The 20,077-nt window shown below is 32.5% G+C and overlaps 3 protein-coding genes and 1 pseudogene across 4 annotated transcripts; 3 read left to right on the forward strand and 1 right to left on the reverse strand.

Moving 5' to 3' along the window:
- The first annotated feature begins 2,313 nt into the window (after positions 1-2,313).
- LOC146935130 (F-box/kelch-repeat protein At3g23880-like) lies at positions 2,314-3,435 on the forward strand. Its single transcript, XM_085757601.1, has one exon. It carries the CDS (start codon positions 2,314-2,316, stop codon positions 3,433-3,435), a length of 1,122 nt encoding a protein of 373 aa, XP_085613727.1.
- A 3,422-nt stretch (positions 3,436-6,857) lies between these two features.
- LOC146935131 (uncharacterized) lies at positions 6,858-10,912 on the forward strand (annotated as a pseudogene). The gene is made up of 7 exons (XR_015030133.1): positions 6,858-7,174; positions 7,424-7,507; positions 8,270-8,368; positions 8,758-8,950; positions 9,480-9,901; positions 10,149-10,374; positions 10,778-10,912. The product of XR_015030133.1 is annotated as an uncharacterized LOC146935131 (transcript).
- A 326-nt stretch (positions 10,913-11,238) lies between these two features.
- Positions 11,239-13,418, reverse strand: LOC146935132 (uncharacterized). The gene is made up of 2 exons (XM_085750287.1): positions 13,263-13,418; positions 11,239-12,612 (listed from the first exon to the last, which is right to left on the reverse strand). The coding sequence occupies exons 1-2, from the start codon at positions 13,360-13,362 to the stop codon at positions 11,450-11,452; spliced, it is 1,263 nt and encodes a 420-aa protein (XP_085606413.1). The 5' UTR covers positions 13,363-13,418; the 3' UTR covers positions 11,239-11,449.
- A 1,215-nt stretch (positions 13,419-14,633) lies between these two features.
- On the forward strand, positions 14,634-18,688 carry LOC146935133 (bifunctional protein FolD 2-like). The gene is made up of 5 exons (XM_085750288.1): positions 14,634-14,922; positions 15,491-15,816; positions 16,712-16,948; positions 17,024-17,191; positions 18,376-18,688. The coding sequence occupies exons 1-5, from the start codon at positions 14,733-14,735 to the stop codon at positions 18,541-18,543; spliced, it is 1,089 nt and encodes a 362-aa protein (XP_085606414.1). The 5' UTR covers positions 14,634-14,732; the 3' UTR covers positions 18,544-18,688.
- Positions 18,689-20,077: the final 1,389 nt, after the last annotated feature.

The raw sequence follows: 20,077 nt of genomic DNA on the forward strand, positions 1-20,077 counted from the left end.
ACCAATCAATGATGTAACTTTTTTTAATTGTGGTCCTGTACACTTGAACAAATATTAGCTAGTCCAATTTACAATTTTTAATACCTTGTTATCATCAAAACTTTTTAAGGTTCATTGTTAAACACATTTTGTTCCAACACTCATGGCCCCCATCCAATATCCAACAAAATACGGTGAAATCAAAGTGTTAAAACCATCTAAACAATTCAAAATTGTTAAACCATAATCACACTCATGTTATCAACAACTAAAAACAGAAACACTAGAAAGCTTCAAACAACCATCTTTTATTTTTGGTTACATTCAAACCACCATCTGAGAGGCCATTAAAAGAGAGGACCGCTAATTAAGAAGTATGGATACTAACACCGACACCAGATACAACACTGACACGCCAATAACGTTATAATTTGAGAAAATCACATAATTTAGGGTAATTATAATCGTGGATGCGGATGCAACTCGTGTTCAGACACATCTAATATGAGAAGTGTATGTGATTCATAGGCGATGAGTACTATCATAATTCGTAATCACAATATAAAAGGAAAAAAAATCAAATAGAAGTGGAAATAGAACCGGTTGATTAAAGATAGATAAATAGGGTAGAAAGAAACAAATGGCTACACTACCATATCAACAGGAATTCCTAAACTCAATTGCTCAAGGAAGTATCCCACCACATATTTTAAAGGTAAAAAAAGGTGCACCTTTGATGTTGTTGCGAAACATAGACCCTAGATATGGCATGTGTAATGGGACACGATTGATATGTCGTGATTTATTTAAGAACATGTTGGATGTGGAAATCCTAACAGGAAGCAATTCTGGAAAAAGAGCATTTCTTGCCCAGAATTAAATTAAAAACAAATGTGAGTTCAGGACTTCCCTTTGTGCTTAGTAGAAAATAGTTTCCCATTACAGTAAGTTTTGCTATTACCATAAATAAGTCAGAAGGGCAGACCATTCCCAATGTCAAAATCTATCTTCCACGAATGGTCAATTATATGTAGCTTTATCAAAAGGAGTTTCTCAAAATTCAACAAAAGTTCTCATTAAAGAAGGGAAAATAAAAGGTGAATATGAAGACTTTACGAAAAATGTAGTTTTTAAAGATATTATTTTATCGCAATCATAGCAATGTTTCTTTTACATAACATGTCATTTTACATTTATGTTATGATGTTACTAATTACTATTAGAATAAATAATAAATGATCATTATTTTATCTTAATTTTATATGCAGGCAAACTAAAATATGTTGAGTTCAAAAATAATTTTGTTATATGCCTTCACAATATTTTGTTTATAAATCAGTATATCAATAATTTCCATTAATATTTTGAAATTTAAAAATTTTAATCAAAATTATACAAACAAACATAATAAAATAATCACATGCGTTAGCGCAGTAGAAAGAGCGGACAGACGGGCACGATAGTGCCCGTCTTTCCGCTAGTAACAATTAACATTTTGATTAAATTAAATAGGGTTAATTAAGTAGGGTTAATATAGTAAAATTAAGCAAAGAAATTAGGTTAAATCTAGGGCAAAATTTTGCGTTCGGGTTAACTTAATTAGGTGCGATTTGTTTATTTTGATTTCCATAACAATTAACATTTTGATTAAATTAAATAGGGTTAATTAAGTAGGGTTAATATAGTAAAATTAAGCAAAAAAGTTAGGTTAAATATAGGGCATAATTTTGAATTAGAGCGATTTGTTTATTTTAATTTCCATAACAATTAACATTTTGATTTAATTAAATAGGGTTAATTAAGTAGGGTTAATATAGTAAAATTAAGCAAAGAAGTTAGGTTAAATCTAGGGCAAAATTTTGGGTTCGGGTTAACTTAATTAGGTGCGATTTGTTTATTTTGATTTCCATAACAATTAACATTTTGATTAAATTAAATAGGGTTAATTAAGTATGGTTAATATAGTAAAATTAAACAAAAAAGTTAGGTTAAATATAGGGCAAAATTTTGAAATAGGAGCGATTTGTTTATTTTAATTTCCATAACAATTAACATTTTGATTTAATTAAATAGGGTTAATTAAGTAGGGTTAATATATTAAAATTAAGCAAAGAAGTTAGGTTAAATCTAGGGCAAAATTTTGCGTTTTTGTTTATTTTGATTTTCATAACAATTAACATTTTGATTAAATTGAATAGGGTTAATATAGTAAAATTAAGCAAGAAGTTAGGTTAAATCTAGGGCAAAATTATGCGGGTTATAAGGATACCCAAAGTTAACTCCCTCTTTAGCTTCTTTCTCATCAATCGTCGTCTGTGCTGGTTACAAGGTTAAATGGCGCTAGGTAGTGAGGGCGGTGACGAGCAAAACAACATTGTTTATTCTCCAATCGGAACCCTAATATCATCACTGTCACTTCATGAGCTGCCGCTTCCCACTCTTCCTTTTGAACTCATTGAAGAAATCCTAAGTAGGTTACCAGTGAAGCTCCTCCTTCAGCTCCGATGCGCCTGCAAGTCATGGAATTCTCTAATCTCTGATCGCAAATTCGCTAAGAAGCACCTTAGCCTGTCAACCACGCACAGCTTCCACTGTCTAGTCTACTGTAATAAATACATTCTCACGTCTTACCCGCTGGACTCCGTCTTCGCCAACGTCACCCCCACCGACATCGGACAACTCCATTTTTCTGTTTACCATTCTGTTTACTTTTTTGGCTCGTGCAATGGCATCCTTTGTTTGGCTGCTGAAGAGCATGCATACTCCAATATTATTGTTCGACTGTGGAACCCTTCCATCAGAAAATTCAACACATTACCGCCTCTTGGAGACCAACAAACTTATGGACACATTATGAAGATGTATGGCTTCGGATATGACCCTGTTAGTGATAAATACAAGGTTGTGGCTGTATTTCATGATTTGACTCATGTGAAGGTTCATAATTTGGGTACCAATTCGTGGAAAAGTATTCCAATGTTCCCTTATTTTGTTGTCCCAATTCAGAAATCTGGGCAATGTGTGAGTGGCACGATTAATTGGTTGGCTTCTAAAGATACTATGACAAGTCAATGTTTTATTCTTTCTCTTGATTTGGGGAACGAGTCTTACAAAGAGGTTTTGTTGCCCAATTATGGAGAGGTAGATGCTTGTACTTTGCACTTGAGTGTTCTCAGGGATTGCTTGATCATGTTTTGTGGTGATGATGTTTGGGTAATGAAGGAATATGGAAATAAGGAGTCTTGGACTAAATTGTTCACCATTTCTTACATGCCAGCCTTTGTCAAGGCAATATATACTTTTGAGGATGAACATGTGCTCCTTAAGCGTGGAAAGGATTGGGACGACGGCTATATTTTTTACAATTGTAGAGATGGCACTTCAAAACTTATTGGTTACTTGAACATGAGATCCCCAGAAGTCTGCGTTGAGAGTTTAATATCACCTTGTTCTTAATGTTGGTATGTAGATGAGGTGCGATATCACTTGAGCATGAGATCTAACTAGAACCTATATGTTAATTTATGTTTATGATATTTATTTTGCACTTGTTCTCATTATTGGTTACTTCATGAATTTGATTTTATATAGTTTACCAATGGTCATTTATTCTCTCATCATGAATTTGATTATATATAGTTCACAATCATGCATTCCTCTAGACTGTTTGAGGTTAGATTTTCTAAGATAAAAAATAGGACATAGATGTTATGTCCAGTCATTAATATGTTTGTTGAATTGTCTGCTTTGAGCTGCAAGAATTTCATAATGTTTCCTTCAAATCTTTAACAATAGATTCTGAAGTGCACAAATCAAATGTTATCATACCCGGTGTATCTAACAAACCTTAAACACATGCCTTCTTGTATGACTTTCTCTGAAGCCTCTAGCTCAAACAGTTTCTCCTCTATGATACGCTAATTAGTATAATGTCCTGTCAAATAGTGGTGTTATAACACTTCCGCGTAGCATTTACAACACTCGAGAGAACCATAACGGAGACTGTCCAATCTTCTATTTTCTGTCCATAGTGGTGTATAAAAATTCTTGTATACTGTTTTGGGTTGTAGATGATTCACTTGGTGGCTATGTGCTACAGGTTATTGGGTCTGTTTGTAAAAGAATTTGAAAACAAAATGCTTGATGTTTATAAGATTCACGTGTTGTGATTTTATATTTCTTTCGAGAAGAATGGCTTTTTGTTTGGAGGTAAAATTATTTCAGGTTGTCTGAAATATATATTACGTGAAAAGATCGGTGTTAGAATGGTGCATTTTACGGTGTTGGAATGGTACCTGAAACATAAGATACATGTCCTGTTCATTTTGATTGCTTAGTTTTATTTTCTTTCTTCTATGTTATAGCTTATTTTCATTGAGGTTATGACATGTGTGGAATATGAAACCTCTGTTAATTGATGATTATTAAGATATGCATTATGTTATGTTTGTGTGTAGTTGTCGATTGCGATGTAGTTTCAATTCCAGTTGCATTGTGATTTCGTCAAAAAACCGCCATGTTATGACTCAAATAGCAGTAGCAGACCTTTATTTAACACCTTAAGGATTGTTCTTTTCAGACTACTAAACTGATCATGATGATATTGAGGTGAAAATTCTTGATTTATTTGTCATTTCTTTGGCTCCCATTTTTTCTTCAGTGTAGGAGTGTAAAGTTTTACAACCCACGAAATTTCAACATATTTCAATTGATTACTACATCCCTATTTCTTTGACAAGGAGCATCTGTGATTAATAACACAAATGATGATAAAATTAAATGAGTGGATTCAGACTTCCATGACCTGATACTATATAAAATTTAATGACGACTCAACTCCTATATCAGAGAATATTTTCCCCAAAATCAAGGTATGCATTCATTCTGCACCTCTCACCTACTGACTTGAGCTCTGAAGCGTCTGTTAGTACACTACTCTTGTCAGAAAACTCGCACTATCGCATTCCACTTTGCTCCTGTCAGCTCTCGATTCTCCTAAAATGCTACGGCCTCTTATTCTTCCTAATTGCAATCCTCCATTTTCTTGATGAGTAAGAACCACCAAAGCGAAATAGTTATCTCATTGCTTATCATAGACACTAACTGGTTGGTTCTTCGTCCTTGCATGGTTTTCAAATAGCTCTTCCATAACATTCCTTTTGTTTGATTTGGTTGCTGATGAATCATTTTAACTTCAATTTTTAGTCTTGGAAGCTCTAACGAATTTATGCTACCACCAGCATCTAAAGCAAAATCAAGTATCTTATCTGCATCCTTAAACTAATGTTGCGCTGATCGATGAGTACTAAAAGCTGCCAACCTCTTCTAGACTCTTCTTAATTGCATTTTTCAATCCAAGTTTGAACATCACTTCTGTTGTCAACTCATATAGCGTGTTTTTTTTTCTCTGTTCAGTCGTGCTCTCATCGCGGGTACCTGTTTGTTTCACATCCTTTTCCGTTGTTTCTAATGGCCTCCTCATCGTTGTCTAAGGCTGCTAAAAGTGATGTCAGTGAAGAGAAGGATGAACAGTTCATGATTTTGACGATGAAGACATACACAAAGGACTTCCTGCGTACTTAAGAAGTGTGGTTGGGATGATTATGCCAGTTGTCCCTCAACCTCTTACTCTCACCGATACAAGTCCCTCTCTTTGATTACTCGACATCGTTTACATCCCCTACGTTTGCAACCTAACTTGGAAAATTGACTTCGAAGCGAAGCGACCCCTCTAAAGTTACCATGACATATTTGTATTTTAATTTAATGTCCTTGTTGGTGTTTTTGTGGTTTTACTATTATTTTTTTTCTTTATTTTTTTGTAGTATTATTTTTAGTTTGTGTATAGATTGTACTATGTGTTTGATGAAATGTATAAAAATGACAACCTCGCAAATTACATGTCAACAAGTAGTTGGAATGGTAATGTTCTCGAATCCTTTTTTGTCTTGGATAATTTTGATAATATATTTTCCTATTCTCTCTCCAAATGAACTCCAAGTGTTTAATCCGCCAAACAAGTAGTGACTGGTTAAGACAACTTCAGGTGTACTGTGTTTGATTATAAAACGTTTCAAGAATCGGACAAATTTTGGGGCAAGAGACATGACAGAAAGTGAATTTCTTATCCTTCACTAAACTACGACACAACTTTTTTTATCAAACTTAAGTTGTCTAAAATAATAAAATAATAATAGTCTTTTGTAGACCAAAGAAGAGAAAAAAATTAATACCATAAAAGTTTGCATTTCTGCCTTGTGCTGTATTTTTTTTGTTTTAAAGTGTTTTTAGAGGTCCAATGGAATTTAGCTTTGTATCCAAAACGTTGCCTTTTGTAATTTCCCAATTTTCATATTCATATTTTTGAAAAAAAGATCCAAATCGTTTGGAATGGAAAGGTTCAAAAATGCAATGATGAGAAGCTATTGATGCCATTGTCCTGTTAACTAGATCCAAGCAAAACCTCAGGACCACCACAAACAGCATCTACATTCTGTAAACGTGGTCACACCTTATCCTTTAAACTCCCAACAAAAATAACATGGCTTGCAATTGCAATTTAATTTCATAAATGTATGTATGTGAAATCAACCTATCAACCTATTTGTAAAATGTCATATTAATTAACATTTGAATTATGTATCCTCAAAGAAAGAAAAATTACACTTTTGGCCCCCAACTTACACAAACAGGCAATTTTGGTTCCCAACACCGGCGTTGACTTGGTCAAAATCTATGTGGATGTCGGTTTTGCAAAAGGGGATAAAGTGGGAGGGCCTAAAAGTGAGTAGCTAAAATCGTCAATTTATGAAAGTTGGGGGGCTAAAAGTGCAATTTAGCCTAATAGTTATTATATTGAGGGTAGTTTAGTGTCTTGAGCTTTTTATTGTCTTGTATGGTTTAAACTTTGCATTCTATTGAAACCTAACCTCCTCTGTTCTTGCTCTCCTCTCTTCTTCTCTATGAATTCATAGTATGAATATCATTCATTGAGTAGTTTCAATAAAAATATATATAATTCATTGAGCTCATCAAGACATACATAGCACATGAAATGGAGCATGATGTTGGAGTTAACAAATTGCAGCTTCATCTTGGTGCATCCAATTCTGTCTCCTCTATTTTTCCCTTAACATCTGAACAAATGTCCCCTCTTTTAAGCAATGAAAATGAAGGTTCTGAAGACATAGAACAGGTGTTTCTTTTAATTAGATGATGAAAGATTCAAAACATTTTTTGTTGGATTTAATTCTTATGCATTGTCAATGTAAAGATTTTTTGAATCGTCATTCGATCATAACCGTCAAATCATTAAAAACATATATGATTGGTTGTGATTTGTTGACGGTGTGAAACATGTTACACCGATAGTGTATAAAAAATTTACTGTACTCTTTTGTTTTCTTATTGTAAATGGTGCTAGAGTAGTGACTGTTGTCTTCAGTTGCAGGAACCTAGTAAAGAATTGCCAAAGTTATTGGATAATGCTTCATATTTGATTCATTTGGCTGTTTTCGGTATTCTCGGGGTAATCTTCTATCCTCTGAACTTCAATGATAAAATATGCGAGTAGTTAACCGTTTTTGGTTAAGCCTTATTTCCATTTGACCATTACTGGTTGGATTTACGATATTTGACTATTTTCAGTTCATGTTGTGGAAAATTTGACAATTGATTGTTTTTTGTGAACAAACATACATAACTTGAAGTTAACATGTTCATTATAGTACTCATATACACATGATAATAGAGAAATTTCCAACTTCAGCTTTATGATATTTGGACTGAAAACTTCTAGTTTAACTATATGTCTCAATTACATAATAAATTGCTTTTGAAGTCGAAATAAAACCTCATGTAATGGCGTACAATGTTAGTTCTGTTCATTTGAAATCTTATTGATTTTCATTTTCTGTTTATAATATCGGTCGTATAGGAGACTTGATAATCTTCATCATCTTTTAGGATCTAGGCTTTAAATTTCAATTGTTGTACGGACTTTTACCTGCAGTAGTTGCATTTATTCCATTGTATAAAGTATGAACAGCAGTCTCTATTTGACATATGTCCTGTATTTTTCAACCTAGGGAATCTGCTCAAAACTGTCATGAACACAATTTCAATATAACTATACTATAGAATAGAATGATTAGTTGTATGAATCTTGTTGCATTCCTTTATTTTTGGGCAATATAATGAACTTATGAATTCTGGTCATACTTTCATACAAGGATCTTAGTTTTTAGCATGATACTAATTCACTTGTTTTTGTTTTGCTATTATAATGCAGGTATTAACAAGATATACTCTGGACAAGTTATTTGGCCCTAGTGTCGGTCATGTGACTAGTGACCAGACCATTCTTTACCTTGACCTTCCTTCTAATATGGTCTCTACTTTGTTCCCTTCCTCGCTCGTTCCTCTCTCTCTGACATACATATTAGTTTTCTTATGTCCATTCCTTTGTATCATAATGACATCAATTAAGAAAAGTGTAGACTTAATTTCTGGTAACATTAGACAATGATGGTGTAATTTACATGTATTTCAGTTGCACAGTAGTTTCAACTATAGTTTATGAGAAAAGGAAACTATAGTTTATGAGAAAAGGAAACGTTGAAAATTGAAATGCTCTACCTGTGATTGATTATTTAAATTAGTGACTTTCTTCATAAGTTTTAATAATTTATGCACCTTAAATTTTTAAGAAGCTCCGTCGTCTAACTTCTCCATAAGCAACAGACTTTTTTGATATAACTTTTATGAATGTCTTTCTAGGTTGGTTCTTTTCTTATGGGATGGTTTGGTGTTGTATTCAAAGAAGACATATCAAATGTGTCCAAGTATCTGGCTGTTGCACTAACAACTGGTTACTTAGGGAGTCTAACAACGTTCAGCGGCTGGAATCAGAAAATGCTTGAACTCAGTGTTACTGGGAATTGGCTCTTTGTTGTGCTTGGCTTTCTAATAGGTAATGTTAAGAAGGAAAGTTTGATAAGTATGTTTTAGTGGTATGGTTTTCTCATTCAAAACTTGTCTGTTATGTCTCTTTCGCTTCACATTCAATATATATATATATATATATATATATATATATATATATATATATATATATATATATACATACACAGAGAGAGAGAGAGAGAGAGAGAGAGAGAGAGAGAGAGAGGATCAAATTACATTGGTGTTTACAGTTAACTCTGTATGCGCTTTTTATTTAACGACGTTAATCTCGACATATATCAATGATATATGAAATGTTTTTACATTTGCATAAAATTTTACAAAAATGATCAATATGATGTAAACTTTCAATCAGAGAGTAAGTTTTGTAGTACAGGTGTCTTATAAATAGTTTCTGATTAGTGTAACAATAATCATGTATTATAGGGATGTAATCTGATCCCTTCTCATATATGTGTGTGTGTGTGTGTAAATTATCGCAGTCTATGCAGCGGTGAATTGATAGGATGAGCTTTTAAATAATTGGAGTTCTGCAGGGTTATTTCTTGTTGCCTTTTCCATCATATTTGGGATAGAAACTGCTAAAGGTTTCAAGTGGCTTCTTATAAGGCTAAACGTGACTTCACGAAGTGAAGTTAGCAGAGACAAGACCAAGGCAAAGGTGGAAGGCTTCAAACATCACTTAGCAGTTATGGTGGTGTTTTTGCTGATTTTAGGCTTGTTATGGGGTATTAGTGGTGTATTAATGATTGCTGAATTCAAGAATGGTGAAAATGCTTATCTGTGGATCGCTTGCATTGTTGGACCTCTTGGTGTGTGGATTAGATGGCTTTTATCCCGATTAAATGGACATGGTTTAGGACCAAGAGGTTTGTTGAATTGGATGTGATTTGGAACTCTAATTGCAAATGTCTCTGCTGCTTGTATCATGGCTGCACTTGCTACAACAAAGATATATGTAAGTTTCTACAATATGATTCATCAACTACCTTTCTCAATCTCAAGTTCGTGTTTGTATAAAGGACTCACTTGACACGAAATACAGATGAAACACATGTTAAAGGACTCCTATTGCAGTTTTGTCAACACAAATATAATCTCTTATAGAGCTCTTCATTTCTTATTATTTTGATATTATGGGTTTCATATAAAAAGATTCATGAATCTGCATACTTTTTTATATATATCTCACTTGTTTGATGTAGGTGAACACCAGAGATTGTGATGCAATTGTAAAAGGCATACAGTTTGGCCTGTTGGGCTGTTTGAGTACTGTCTCTACCTTTGTCGCTGAGTTCAATGAAATGAGAGAAAGCGAGCACCCTTGGAGAGCATATGTTTATACTATAATCACAATATGTTCCTCATTCTTTTTAGGGATCTTAATATACTGTGTGCCTATTTGGAGAATGGATGAATTATAAATGCCAGGTAACCATAGAAAGTAATACTTTTGTGACAGTGCATTTACTTGAAGGAATTGAGCAATTTCGAGAACTAGAATAACCTGTTGTCTTTTTTTTTCAATGAAAAGGTCAGGTGAAATACCACTGTTTTCAAGTAGCAGCTATAGTGCTATAGCATAGCGGAATATGAACAAACTGTAATTGTTTTGCAATACATGATTTAATACAAAGTGTTGTCAAATAGCCACTATAGTGTTGTAGCGTAGCAGATTATAAGTAAAATGCCATTTTCTACTTTCCGAGAATGACAAAACTAGAAAAAAACTAAGCCTTGCAGCAACAAAAAAGTGATATAGTTTTATTTCAAGACACAATGTCAAGAATATTTTCCTGTTGTTTTGCTTACACAATGACTAATATGTTGACAGAAGGTTTCAATGATCCTCTCATCTTTCTTCTTTATGAGAAAGAGAAAGAGAGGGGGGAGAGGGAGAGAGTTATAGACATCATAAACTGTTTTGGTGCTTGCTTTGGCTCTTTCCATGGAAGTTCCGTGAGGGAATGGTTCAATATGATTAAATCATGATCAGATAGGAAAGCCTTCCTTCCTTCCTTCCTTGTGTTTCTTTTCACACAACACGGAACAAATGAGTACAATGTTTATATCTTAGAAATTTTCATCGTCAGATAATATGATTGTGATGGGAAGAATTGTTATAATGAAATTGTATCAGCTAGATTCATCAAGAATCTGCATTAGCTCTTGTGGTTCAAACATGCAAGAGGAAGTAGCTGATCTTATAAAAAAGAATATAGAATTGCTGATTATTTAATGATTCTTCCTTTTCTTTAGTGATTACTTTTAGAAGAATATTTGCACAAGACAATGTAAACTCAATGTAATTTTTTATTTATTTGTCAAATGTCTTTGTTGCTCAAGACAAATTATTTCTATTTGTACAGTATGATACTATAGGGTAGTAAATCAAATCTCAGAAACATTTCAACTTGATCATGATTCACCACTAGAGTCTAGCATGCTTGTTCTACAATATCTTTTGAAATTAACCATGTCAATTGAAATAGATCATGTCATTTTCCTATGCTCTACGCGAAGAACGATACTTGTAGGAAGCATAAACACCAAGTGCAACCACAAGAATTGTTGCACCAGTGTATATTAGCTTTTGTTTATCTTCTTCACTGAACCTCTTTGCATAACTAGTTACAGCTTGAGTAGTGGATAAAGCCATGTCTTTGATTCTTGTCCTTGTTGAATCAAGAATCTTTTTCTCATCATGATCACCAAATTTATCATTGATGATTTCCTTTCCCTTCTCTTTGTATGTTTTCATTGGAGGAAAAGTTTCAACTGTGGTAGATCCTTTGCTTTCGTCCTTGGTTTTCCTTTCAAGTGTAGGGTAAGAATCATCTACCACATGTGACTTTACTGTTTCTATAGCTTTCTTAAGATGATCCTTAGTTTCTTCTTTTACAACCATTTGTTTTTCCTTATTCTCATCTTTTACACTTTCTTCTGTTTGAAGTTTTGCATCTTTTGTATCTGTAGGTTTATTTTGAATTCCTTGATCTTGACCCTTTTGAGGTTTAGACTCATGTGTACCTTCTGATTGAGTTGAAGTCTCTTGATGAGCATTTTCCTTACTCTCAACTTTTGTAACTTGAGTTTTTTGAGAAATTTCTTCTTGACCCTTTTGAGGTAAAGACTCTTTTTGAGAAATTTCTTCTTGGCCCTTTTGAGGTAAAGACTCTTTTTGTGAAATTTCTTCTTGATCCTTTTGAGGTAAAGACTCTTGTGTGGCTTCTTGTGAAGTTGAAGTCTCATGATAAGTCTCTCCTTTGCTATCAACTTTTGCAACTTGATCTTTTTGAGAATTTTCTTCTTGAACTTTTTGAGCATCCTGTGGGGTAGCATCTTCTTTACTTTCAACATTTGATTTAGGATCTTGAACAGAAGTGTTTTGTTGATCCTTTTGATCATTTACCTCATCAGCTTTATTATTATTTTCTTCAACTGGTTCTTCTTCTGGTTGGGGGACACTACCTGGAATATTTGGCATTGTGATTGTGACAATTTTTCCATCAATCTTACCTTTAATATTGCCAATATCACAATGTGATGGAACTTGATACTTTACATTGAAACGGATCCTTTTATTTGATCCAGCTGATCTTTCACCAAAAACTCTCACCCTTCCAAAATCATACTCAACTTTAGCACCAATATCCCCTCGTGCAAAACCTGTAGGGTGCATTAAATAATTTACAAAATTATTAAGAGATTAAACCCTGTTAAATATTACTATTTAAGTTTAAAAAAAAAAAAAAAACTACTATAAAAGGCTAACATCTGTTGGTAAAAACCAATGTTTTCAAAAACCGAACCGAACTGTCCAACCGGTTGAACCTCGTATTGCTTTTTACTACGGTTGGATTCTGGTTTTGCTCTTGTTCGAATGTTATAAGGCAGTTGAACTTACGTAGAGTTATAGGTATCGCCGGTTTGATATCTAGTTCGGTTTTTAAAACATTGGTAAAACATCAAAAGTGATATTGAATTATAAAAGTGCTTTAAAAACACAAACAATTAATTACAAATTGTGCAATATTGAACATAAGTTTACTTCTAAACCAAATTTAATATGTTGTGTAATTTAAAGTTAAATAGGTAAAAGTCTTTGGATAAAAATTCTGATAAGCAATGGAAGGTATCAAAGAATTTTTTTATTTTAATTTTTTGATTGAAAGTATTAAAGAAACTAATTAAGAACCTTTATAAAGAAAGGAAAAAAGAAAGAAACTTAAGAATAGAATTTATTCAACCAAAAAAAAATAAATAAACACAAGAACATATGAATAGAAGTGGATAATATAATGTTAAACCAAACAAACCATCAGGAATTTGAACAATCAGAAGGTGTGAGTCTGGAGTATTCTTTTTTTCAATTACTGGATGCACATCTTCGTAGTCATATGATTGCAAGGTAGCCATATTTTCTTATGGTTGCTTTTGTAATTGTAAACTATATCAATGCTATAATGGAACTTGAACAAATTGGATTTGTTGATTCTTATATTTATAAGGAACAGTTGAAAATTAATTGTTGAGTTTTCTTAAAAATAAAAGCATTCCTTTTTGGCTGGTTTAACGTGATATAGTTTCATGAATTTCCTCATGTCATATGTGAGGTATAACTTCTTCAATAAATAAAGTTGAAGTTCTTTGTTTGGCTCATACACTTTAAATTTCCATGGAGAGGAGGCAATGCAAAGCCAATTTATGTTCTTACAATACCTTTTTTTTGACGTTTTATGTTCTTACAATACCTCACTTGTCCATAAAAATAATTATTTATCTTCATGAAAAAAGTAATTATCTATAATTTTGTCTTTTTTTTTTGTGCAAGGAAGGGGCAAAAATTATAATTCAAAAAGAAACTCGCTACGAAGACCAAAAATGCAAACATAATATAAAGTTTGGTTGAATATATACCTGTCATTCAATTATTAAATGTTATATAGATTTTTATATTTATTTATTTTAAAATAAATTTAAATGTTATACAAATTATGTTTACCAACCAAACTTCAAAGAATTTAGGATTAAATATGTTTTTGATCTTTATAAATATATATGAATTTTTCGTTTTAATTCCTCTAAAAAATTGGTTTGGCTTTTAGTCCCTCAAAAATTTTCTATCACTATTTTTTGTCTCTACTTTTTAGTCAACTCATGTCTAACCTTCATATTCTTTTAATGAAATTTTTCAAAAATGTAACTCACTCCGAAAAAAATTAGAATTTTTTAAGAAAACATGAATTAAATATGAATTTTTAAGCACAAAAAACAAAAAAAAATCATATTTAATTCATATTTTGTTAAAATATTCTAATTTTTTTGGATATATTGTCACAATATTCTATCCAATTTTGCAAAAATTCATTAAAAAGTATGACGGCTAAGTTGCCTAAAGAAATAGAGACTAAAAATAGTGATGAAAAACATTTGAAGAACTAAATTTTAACAAAAAAAAAATTTTAACAAAAATTTAAAAAAAAACTAAAATGAAAAATTGGTATTTTTAAAGAGATGAATTTATTTAACCCAAGAATCTATATAGCATTTGAAAAAATTATTAATGATTTATATAGCATTTGTACGTGGCAAACACTAAACACGTAAATGGATTGAGTTGAGTTCCACAGATCCCACGTGGCAAAATTCTGAACCATTTTTTACAACTAAGAAACAAAACTCATTGAACAACGTTGTTTTCAACAAAAAAAACACACTCATTCATCACAGTGTTTGTGTCTTCAACAATCTCTACACTTTCATGCTCACAATCCACATAAACAAATATGAGAAAAGCTTTGCATTTTCATTCTCTTTCTGGGATAGTAGCATGGCATAAAACTCTCAGAAAAGCATTGCATTTGCATTCTTTTTCTTCTCAACATTCTTCTACTTTTCTTGGTCCCAATCTTCCTGATATTTGGGTACCTAGACACAACACTTCCCCTCATACCCTTTTGCCACAAAGTCTCCAATGTAAGTTCTATGATATTAATTTTACTTTCTATGATGTAAAGTATCTGTTTTGGTTAGTTTAAGCTAAAGGGTAATTTTTCTTTTTTAGTTAAATATTTTTTTTTTTTTATCATTTTTTAAGTTAAGTATTGGTCCTTGAAATTGAGTCCATTACATTATTGATATTCCAATATGATTCCAGAAATTGCAAAATTTGAATCAAATTCATCTCTTTGTTCGTATTTGTAGAGACTAGAATGCTAGTAAGTTGATAACACCGGATGCATTTGAGGTTAAGTGAATAATGTTATAAAATGTACATGATTACAGATCTAGATGAATGAATGGGACAAACTTGATTACTACTACAATTATTATTTAATTAATCTAAAAAAGCAAATGTTGCTTATAAATGTGACAGTATTATGTCATTTTCAAATATTAATAGTGTGGGGACCAATTTTGGGCATTTGATTTTGGGTCTTGTTAACTGGTGTCCCCGAGGCACTAGTTAAGGAAACAAAAAAAGAAATATTTGCGTTGAAAACATACATAACTTTAACTTTCTTATTTATGATGTAATTTTTAGGGACTAATAATGATGACCACAGTGCTGCAATCCTTGAAGGTAAACCGATTGCTAATCACATAAAATTGAAAGTGGCTGATGAGATAAAAAGGATGAAGAGTGACATTGGAAAGTTTCCTAGATTGGCTGTGGTTTTGGTTGGTGATAGAAGGGACTCTCGCACTTTCATCCATCTTAAGTCGAAAGCTTGTGAAAAAGTTGGCATCGAAACTGTGGTTTCACAGTTGCCAGAAAATTGCACTGAAAATGAACTGCTTGGTGTTGTTTCCAGTTTAAATGATGACCAGGATGTGCATGGAATTATTGTGCAACTCCCTCTGCCTCAAGTAATTTGTTCATCATTTTTAAATCTTCTTAATTGTTATTAACTATTATTATTGTTGTTGTTATTTAGCGAAGTGATTGGACTTAAGTAATTTCCAATTTAAGGAAGTATAGTTCGCGCGCACCTAAGTTAGAATCTTAGCAGTTAGCACGAACAATTATTGGTCAGACTTTACTTACCTCCCAACCAAACTCCGGATTACCAGAGCCTCTTTCCTCTGAGAACCGGAGGGTTAAGACCAAATATAATTAATGTTGTTGTTTACCATCTTAAAATTCGGGTTGGCTTGGATGGGTTAGTAATGGGTGACTCAGCGGAGCTTAGATAAATCTGCAATAGCATGCAGTCTTAGAGTTGTCGAGGTAGAAATGAATAGGATAGCAAAATAGATCAAAACTAAAAGGGAATGAAAATGAGATTGATACTGATAGGGTTTTGTGCGGTTATGATGAGAAGAGAGATGTGAAACATTGAGAGATCAAATGCAGAAATATCATGTGGTGGGAAAATGAAAAGGAACAAATGGCAATGAAAAAATATGAATGAAATGCAACACAAGATGTGTGTCATGACTGTGAAAAAAGAGCAGAAACTAAACAATAGAACCTGTCATAGAAATGAGAAAGGTTACCTTTGAATGATTAAATCAAGTGTATCTATAGGCATAACAAACTATTAACTAACTACTAATCTCTAACTAACTAACTATTTTTTAATAATTGTTGTCGATTGTTCTAATGAATCCAAACCTTTTCAATTGATCTAACATCTATGTCAATTGAGTAAGAATAAGAAAAGTTTTATTCATAAGAGTAAGATTGTTAGCATTGTTGTGATCCGGACCTGTGTGGAAAAAGTTGATATTAATAAGTTATATTCTGAAATATTTGATGCAGCGTCTTGACGAGGAAAGAATTATGAATATTGTGAGTCCTGAAAAGGATGTGGATGGATTTCATCCTTTAAATATAGGAAATCTTGCAAGAAGTGGAAGAAAACCCTTTTTTATCCCTTGTGCCTCGAAGAGCTGCATTGAGTTGTTACTTAATCATGGTATTGAAATCAGAGGGAAAAAAGTTGCAATAATCGGAAGGGGTAAAATTGCAGGATTACCAACTTCATTGCTATTGCAGGTAACAATAAAATGTTGTTGCTGAGCAGAATGTTTCAATTGCTAAATGGCTCTGATTTTGCCGTCTTTTGAGTAGAGGCACCACGCCACGGTCAGCTTGTTACATGCGTACACAAAGAATCCTGAACAAATAACGTCTGAAGCGGATATCATGGTCACAGATGTTGGAATCCCGAACATAGTTCGTGGTGATTGGATAAAGAAAGGAGCTTTGGTCATTGACATGGGAACAAATCAAGTTAAGGTAACAACTAAAAAAATTTTACTCCAATATTTTAAGGTTCCTTTACCTTCTAAATGCATGGAGGTACTTGAAATTTTTATTTTATTATTTGAAAACTTGGTGCTATTTTAAGATGACTTGTCAAATATATATTCAAAGTTAATAAGGCACAAACTCAAAGAGGTATCATTTAAGACATAGATAGTAAATTCAACATGGTAAAGGAATACATTCCGATACTGATGCTAAATGTTTTCCCCTTTGAAATCATTTATCATGTTGTTATGACAATCCGTTTAGACCATCCGAAAATTGTTTCAAATTGAATTTCTATGTTTTATATCGGGAGTGTCTGCTTATAAGGATCGTGTAAAAAATTCTGTAATCACTTTGTCAAGTGGTTGTTTATAGTTGTCACCTTACAAACCGATTTTGTAAAGGTTGAGTTAGTTCCAACTTAATATTTAAGTTGGTATCAGAGTCTATCTAAGATCCATTAGGCCACCTGCTATCCAGTCATTCCTATCAGGCCACTGGGGCCACATTCTAGATGTCCAGTCCTATAAGTGAAGAGGTGTGCTAAAATTCCACATTGGATGAGATACGGCTTAAACTGTGCTTATAAGTGGTGGATAATCCTCTCACTTTATATGTCAGTTTTGTTGATGAGTTTGACCCAATACAAAGTTCTACTTGTTATGTGTAACTAACTCAATAATTATTTAACTATCCTCCACCCTCTATAACAAACTCAACTCTTTCCCTCTCCCTGTGTAACTACTCTCTCCCGGTGTCTAATTTTCCTCACTTAATTTAAGTCACTTGACATTAAACAATGTAGAAGCTTAGCCTTAAGCCAAATGAATGTATGTTGGGATTTAGGAAAGGGGAAAACATATGTGAACCTACTGGCCTTAAAAACAGAATCTTTCTTCAAAAAAACAGAATGACACTAAACTGGTACCAGGATGGAAATTGAGAGAGAAAAAATAAAATAAAATTTGTTAATAATTTCCTGTCACAATTTAGTAACACATATTTCCTCTTTAACTTTGTCACCAATTCAATTTGTTTTAGTTTATGCAATTTGTTACACACAGCAGTAAATGAATGAAAAGGTCAATAGACGCAACAACACAGAGGAGGACTAGTTCCTTATGGACCTATTCTTATCTAGATGCATTTTAATATATAATAATTTCCAGGACCCTAGCAGCCAAGTCTTCCGTGCCACCGGAGATGTTTGCTTTGAAGAGGCAGTCAAAGTGGCATCAGCCATTACTCCGGTTCCTGGAGGCGTAGGACCAGTTACAGTATCGATGCTTCTCTCCAACACACTTGATTCCGCAAAACGTGCATTCGGAATCGTTTGAAAGAAATTGATTGACTTCTCCTTGAGTGATGAAGATGCATGTTGATGTAATGTTAGTGTTTCTATAAACAGATAAACAGGAGTATGCTAACTTACTATAAAATCTGTGACAATATGAAGGTGCAATTTTGATTATTTTGCTATAAGATTGTTGTATATAATGATATAATTTGCGTCTTCCCCAAAAAAACCTACTTAACAATTTCTCTCTATTTTTTAAACAAATCGAACCTAATCTGTTTCAGTAATCAACAAAGTCTCTATACAAGAAGGATTAAACTAAAAAATACATCAACTAATCCAAAAAATGACCGCCCATACAAGAGTATGTGGAATCATATTCGTTTGTCGTCTAACAAACATAACCTCAAAGTTAGAATGCAAAACTTAACCTCTAAAGTCATTGTTTTATGTCTTAATTTTATTTATATATGTTGATGGTCTAATACGTCCAATGAAATTAAAATGCAAAAATGACATTACTCAAAGTTGAACTTGATATTACTGAAGGTTGAAATGGTCCAACCACTATGCTATATTATATAATTTGTTTGAAACATAAGTGTGAAAAAAAACTAAATTGATGGAAACTCGTCGATTAAAAAAAAGTCTAATTTAGTCCTACACATATATTATATCAACCTGAGAGATGTACAAGTCACCAAAAACACTTATTAGAAAATGTCCATTGTATTTATTATAATAGCAACTTAAGAAGTCGTATATTTTAATTTAAATTTGAGTTATGATAACCGGTGTCTTCGGGCAGTTAAGGATATCTAAAAAGGAAGTTATATGAAACTTTATTGATTTTTGATTATATGAAACTTTATTGATTTTTGATTTTTTGGTTGTCCGGCATTCGAACCCCGGACCTTGCATATATTATTCATTGTCCTTACCAACATTAATTACACAATTTTCAATGCAAAAACCACTATATAATTTCTTTTTTTAGTATCCTCAACCCGTGTCCCGGAGACATTGGTTAAAAATTAATTAACAATAAAATTTGTGAGATTTCTCATTTTGGCTTCTTAAAAAAAAATCTGAGATGCTGGTCAACAATTTAATTTATAAACTTGCGTATCAAGTTAAATTGAAACAGAATTTTCTCAGAAATCTCCATCTTGCATTACACACTTTTTTTAAAGATTACATGTTAGATCAATCAATTTTCCATGAATTAATTAATTAATATTTTGTATCTTAGCAAGGCCAACCTAATATTTTTAAATAGCAAGTGAGGTTTCAAAACAAAATTTAATGTACATGAGGTCTTTTGTTCTTACTGGTCAGATATACTTAAACGGTGCTGTTGCTTTCAAAATGGAAAGAAAAAAAAAAATTAAGTTTTCTAATTCCAGTACTCTAAATATGAATAAATCATATGTCAAACATTGCCATTTCTCTGTTTTAGTAAGGGTGACCACATCTAAATCAATATCCTAAAAAAAAAAAAAACCAAATCAATCCAGATAAAAGAGAAAGTAAACCCATCTAAATACTTTGAAATCGTACAAAATACCAGTTGT

This window comes from Medicago sativa, chromosome 3 (assembly GCF_051527215.1).
Source record: "Medicago sativa cultivar Bolivia chromosome 3, Bolivia_mono, whole genome shotgun sequence".
Lineage (NCBI taxonomy): Eukaryota > Viridiplantae > Streptophyta > Magnoliopsida > Fabales > Fabaceae > Medicago > Medicago sativa.

What these genes read in the sequence shown, in the direction of transcription:
- LOC146935130 (XM_085757601.1), top strand. Translation starts at nt 2,314, where the DNA reads ATGGCGCTAGGTAGTGAGGGCGGTGACGAGCAAAACAACATTGTTTAT.
- LOC146935132 (XM_085750287.1), bottom strand. Translation starts at nt 13,362, where the DNA reads ATGGCTACCTTGCAATCATATGACTACGAAGATGTGCATCCAGTAATT. An exon ending in GATTGTTCAAATTCCTGATG is followed by an intron (nt 12,613 to 13,262) that starts GTTTGTTTGGTT and finishes TGCACCCTACAG; the next exon opens with GTTTTGCACGAGGGGATATT.
- LOC146935133 (XM_085750288.1), top strand. Translation starts at nt 14,733, where the DNA reads ATGAGAAAAGCTTTGCATTTTCATTCTCTTTCTGGGATAGTAGCATGG. An exon ending in TTTGCCACAAAGTCTCCAAT is followed by an intron (nt 14,923 to 15,490) that starts GTAAGTTCTATG and finishes TGTAATTTTTAG; the next exon opens with GGACTAATAATGATGACCAC. An exon ending in CAACTTCATTGCTATTGCAG is followed by an intron (nt 16,949 to 17,023) that starts GTAACAATAAAA and finishes TCTTTTGAGTAG; the next exon opens with AGGCACCACGCCACGGTCAG.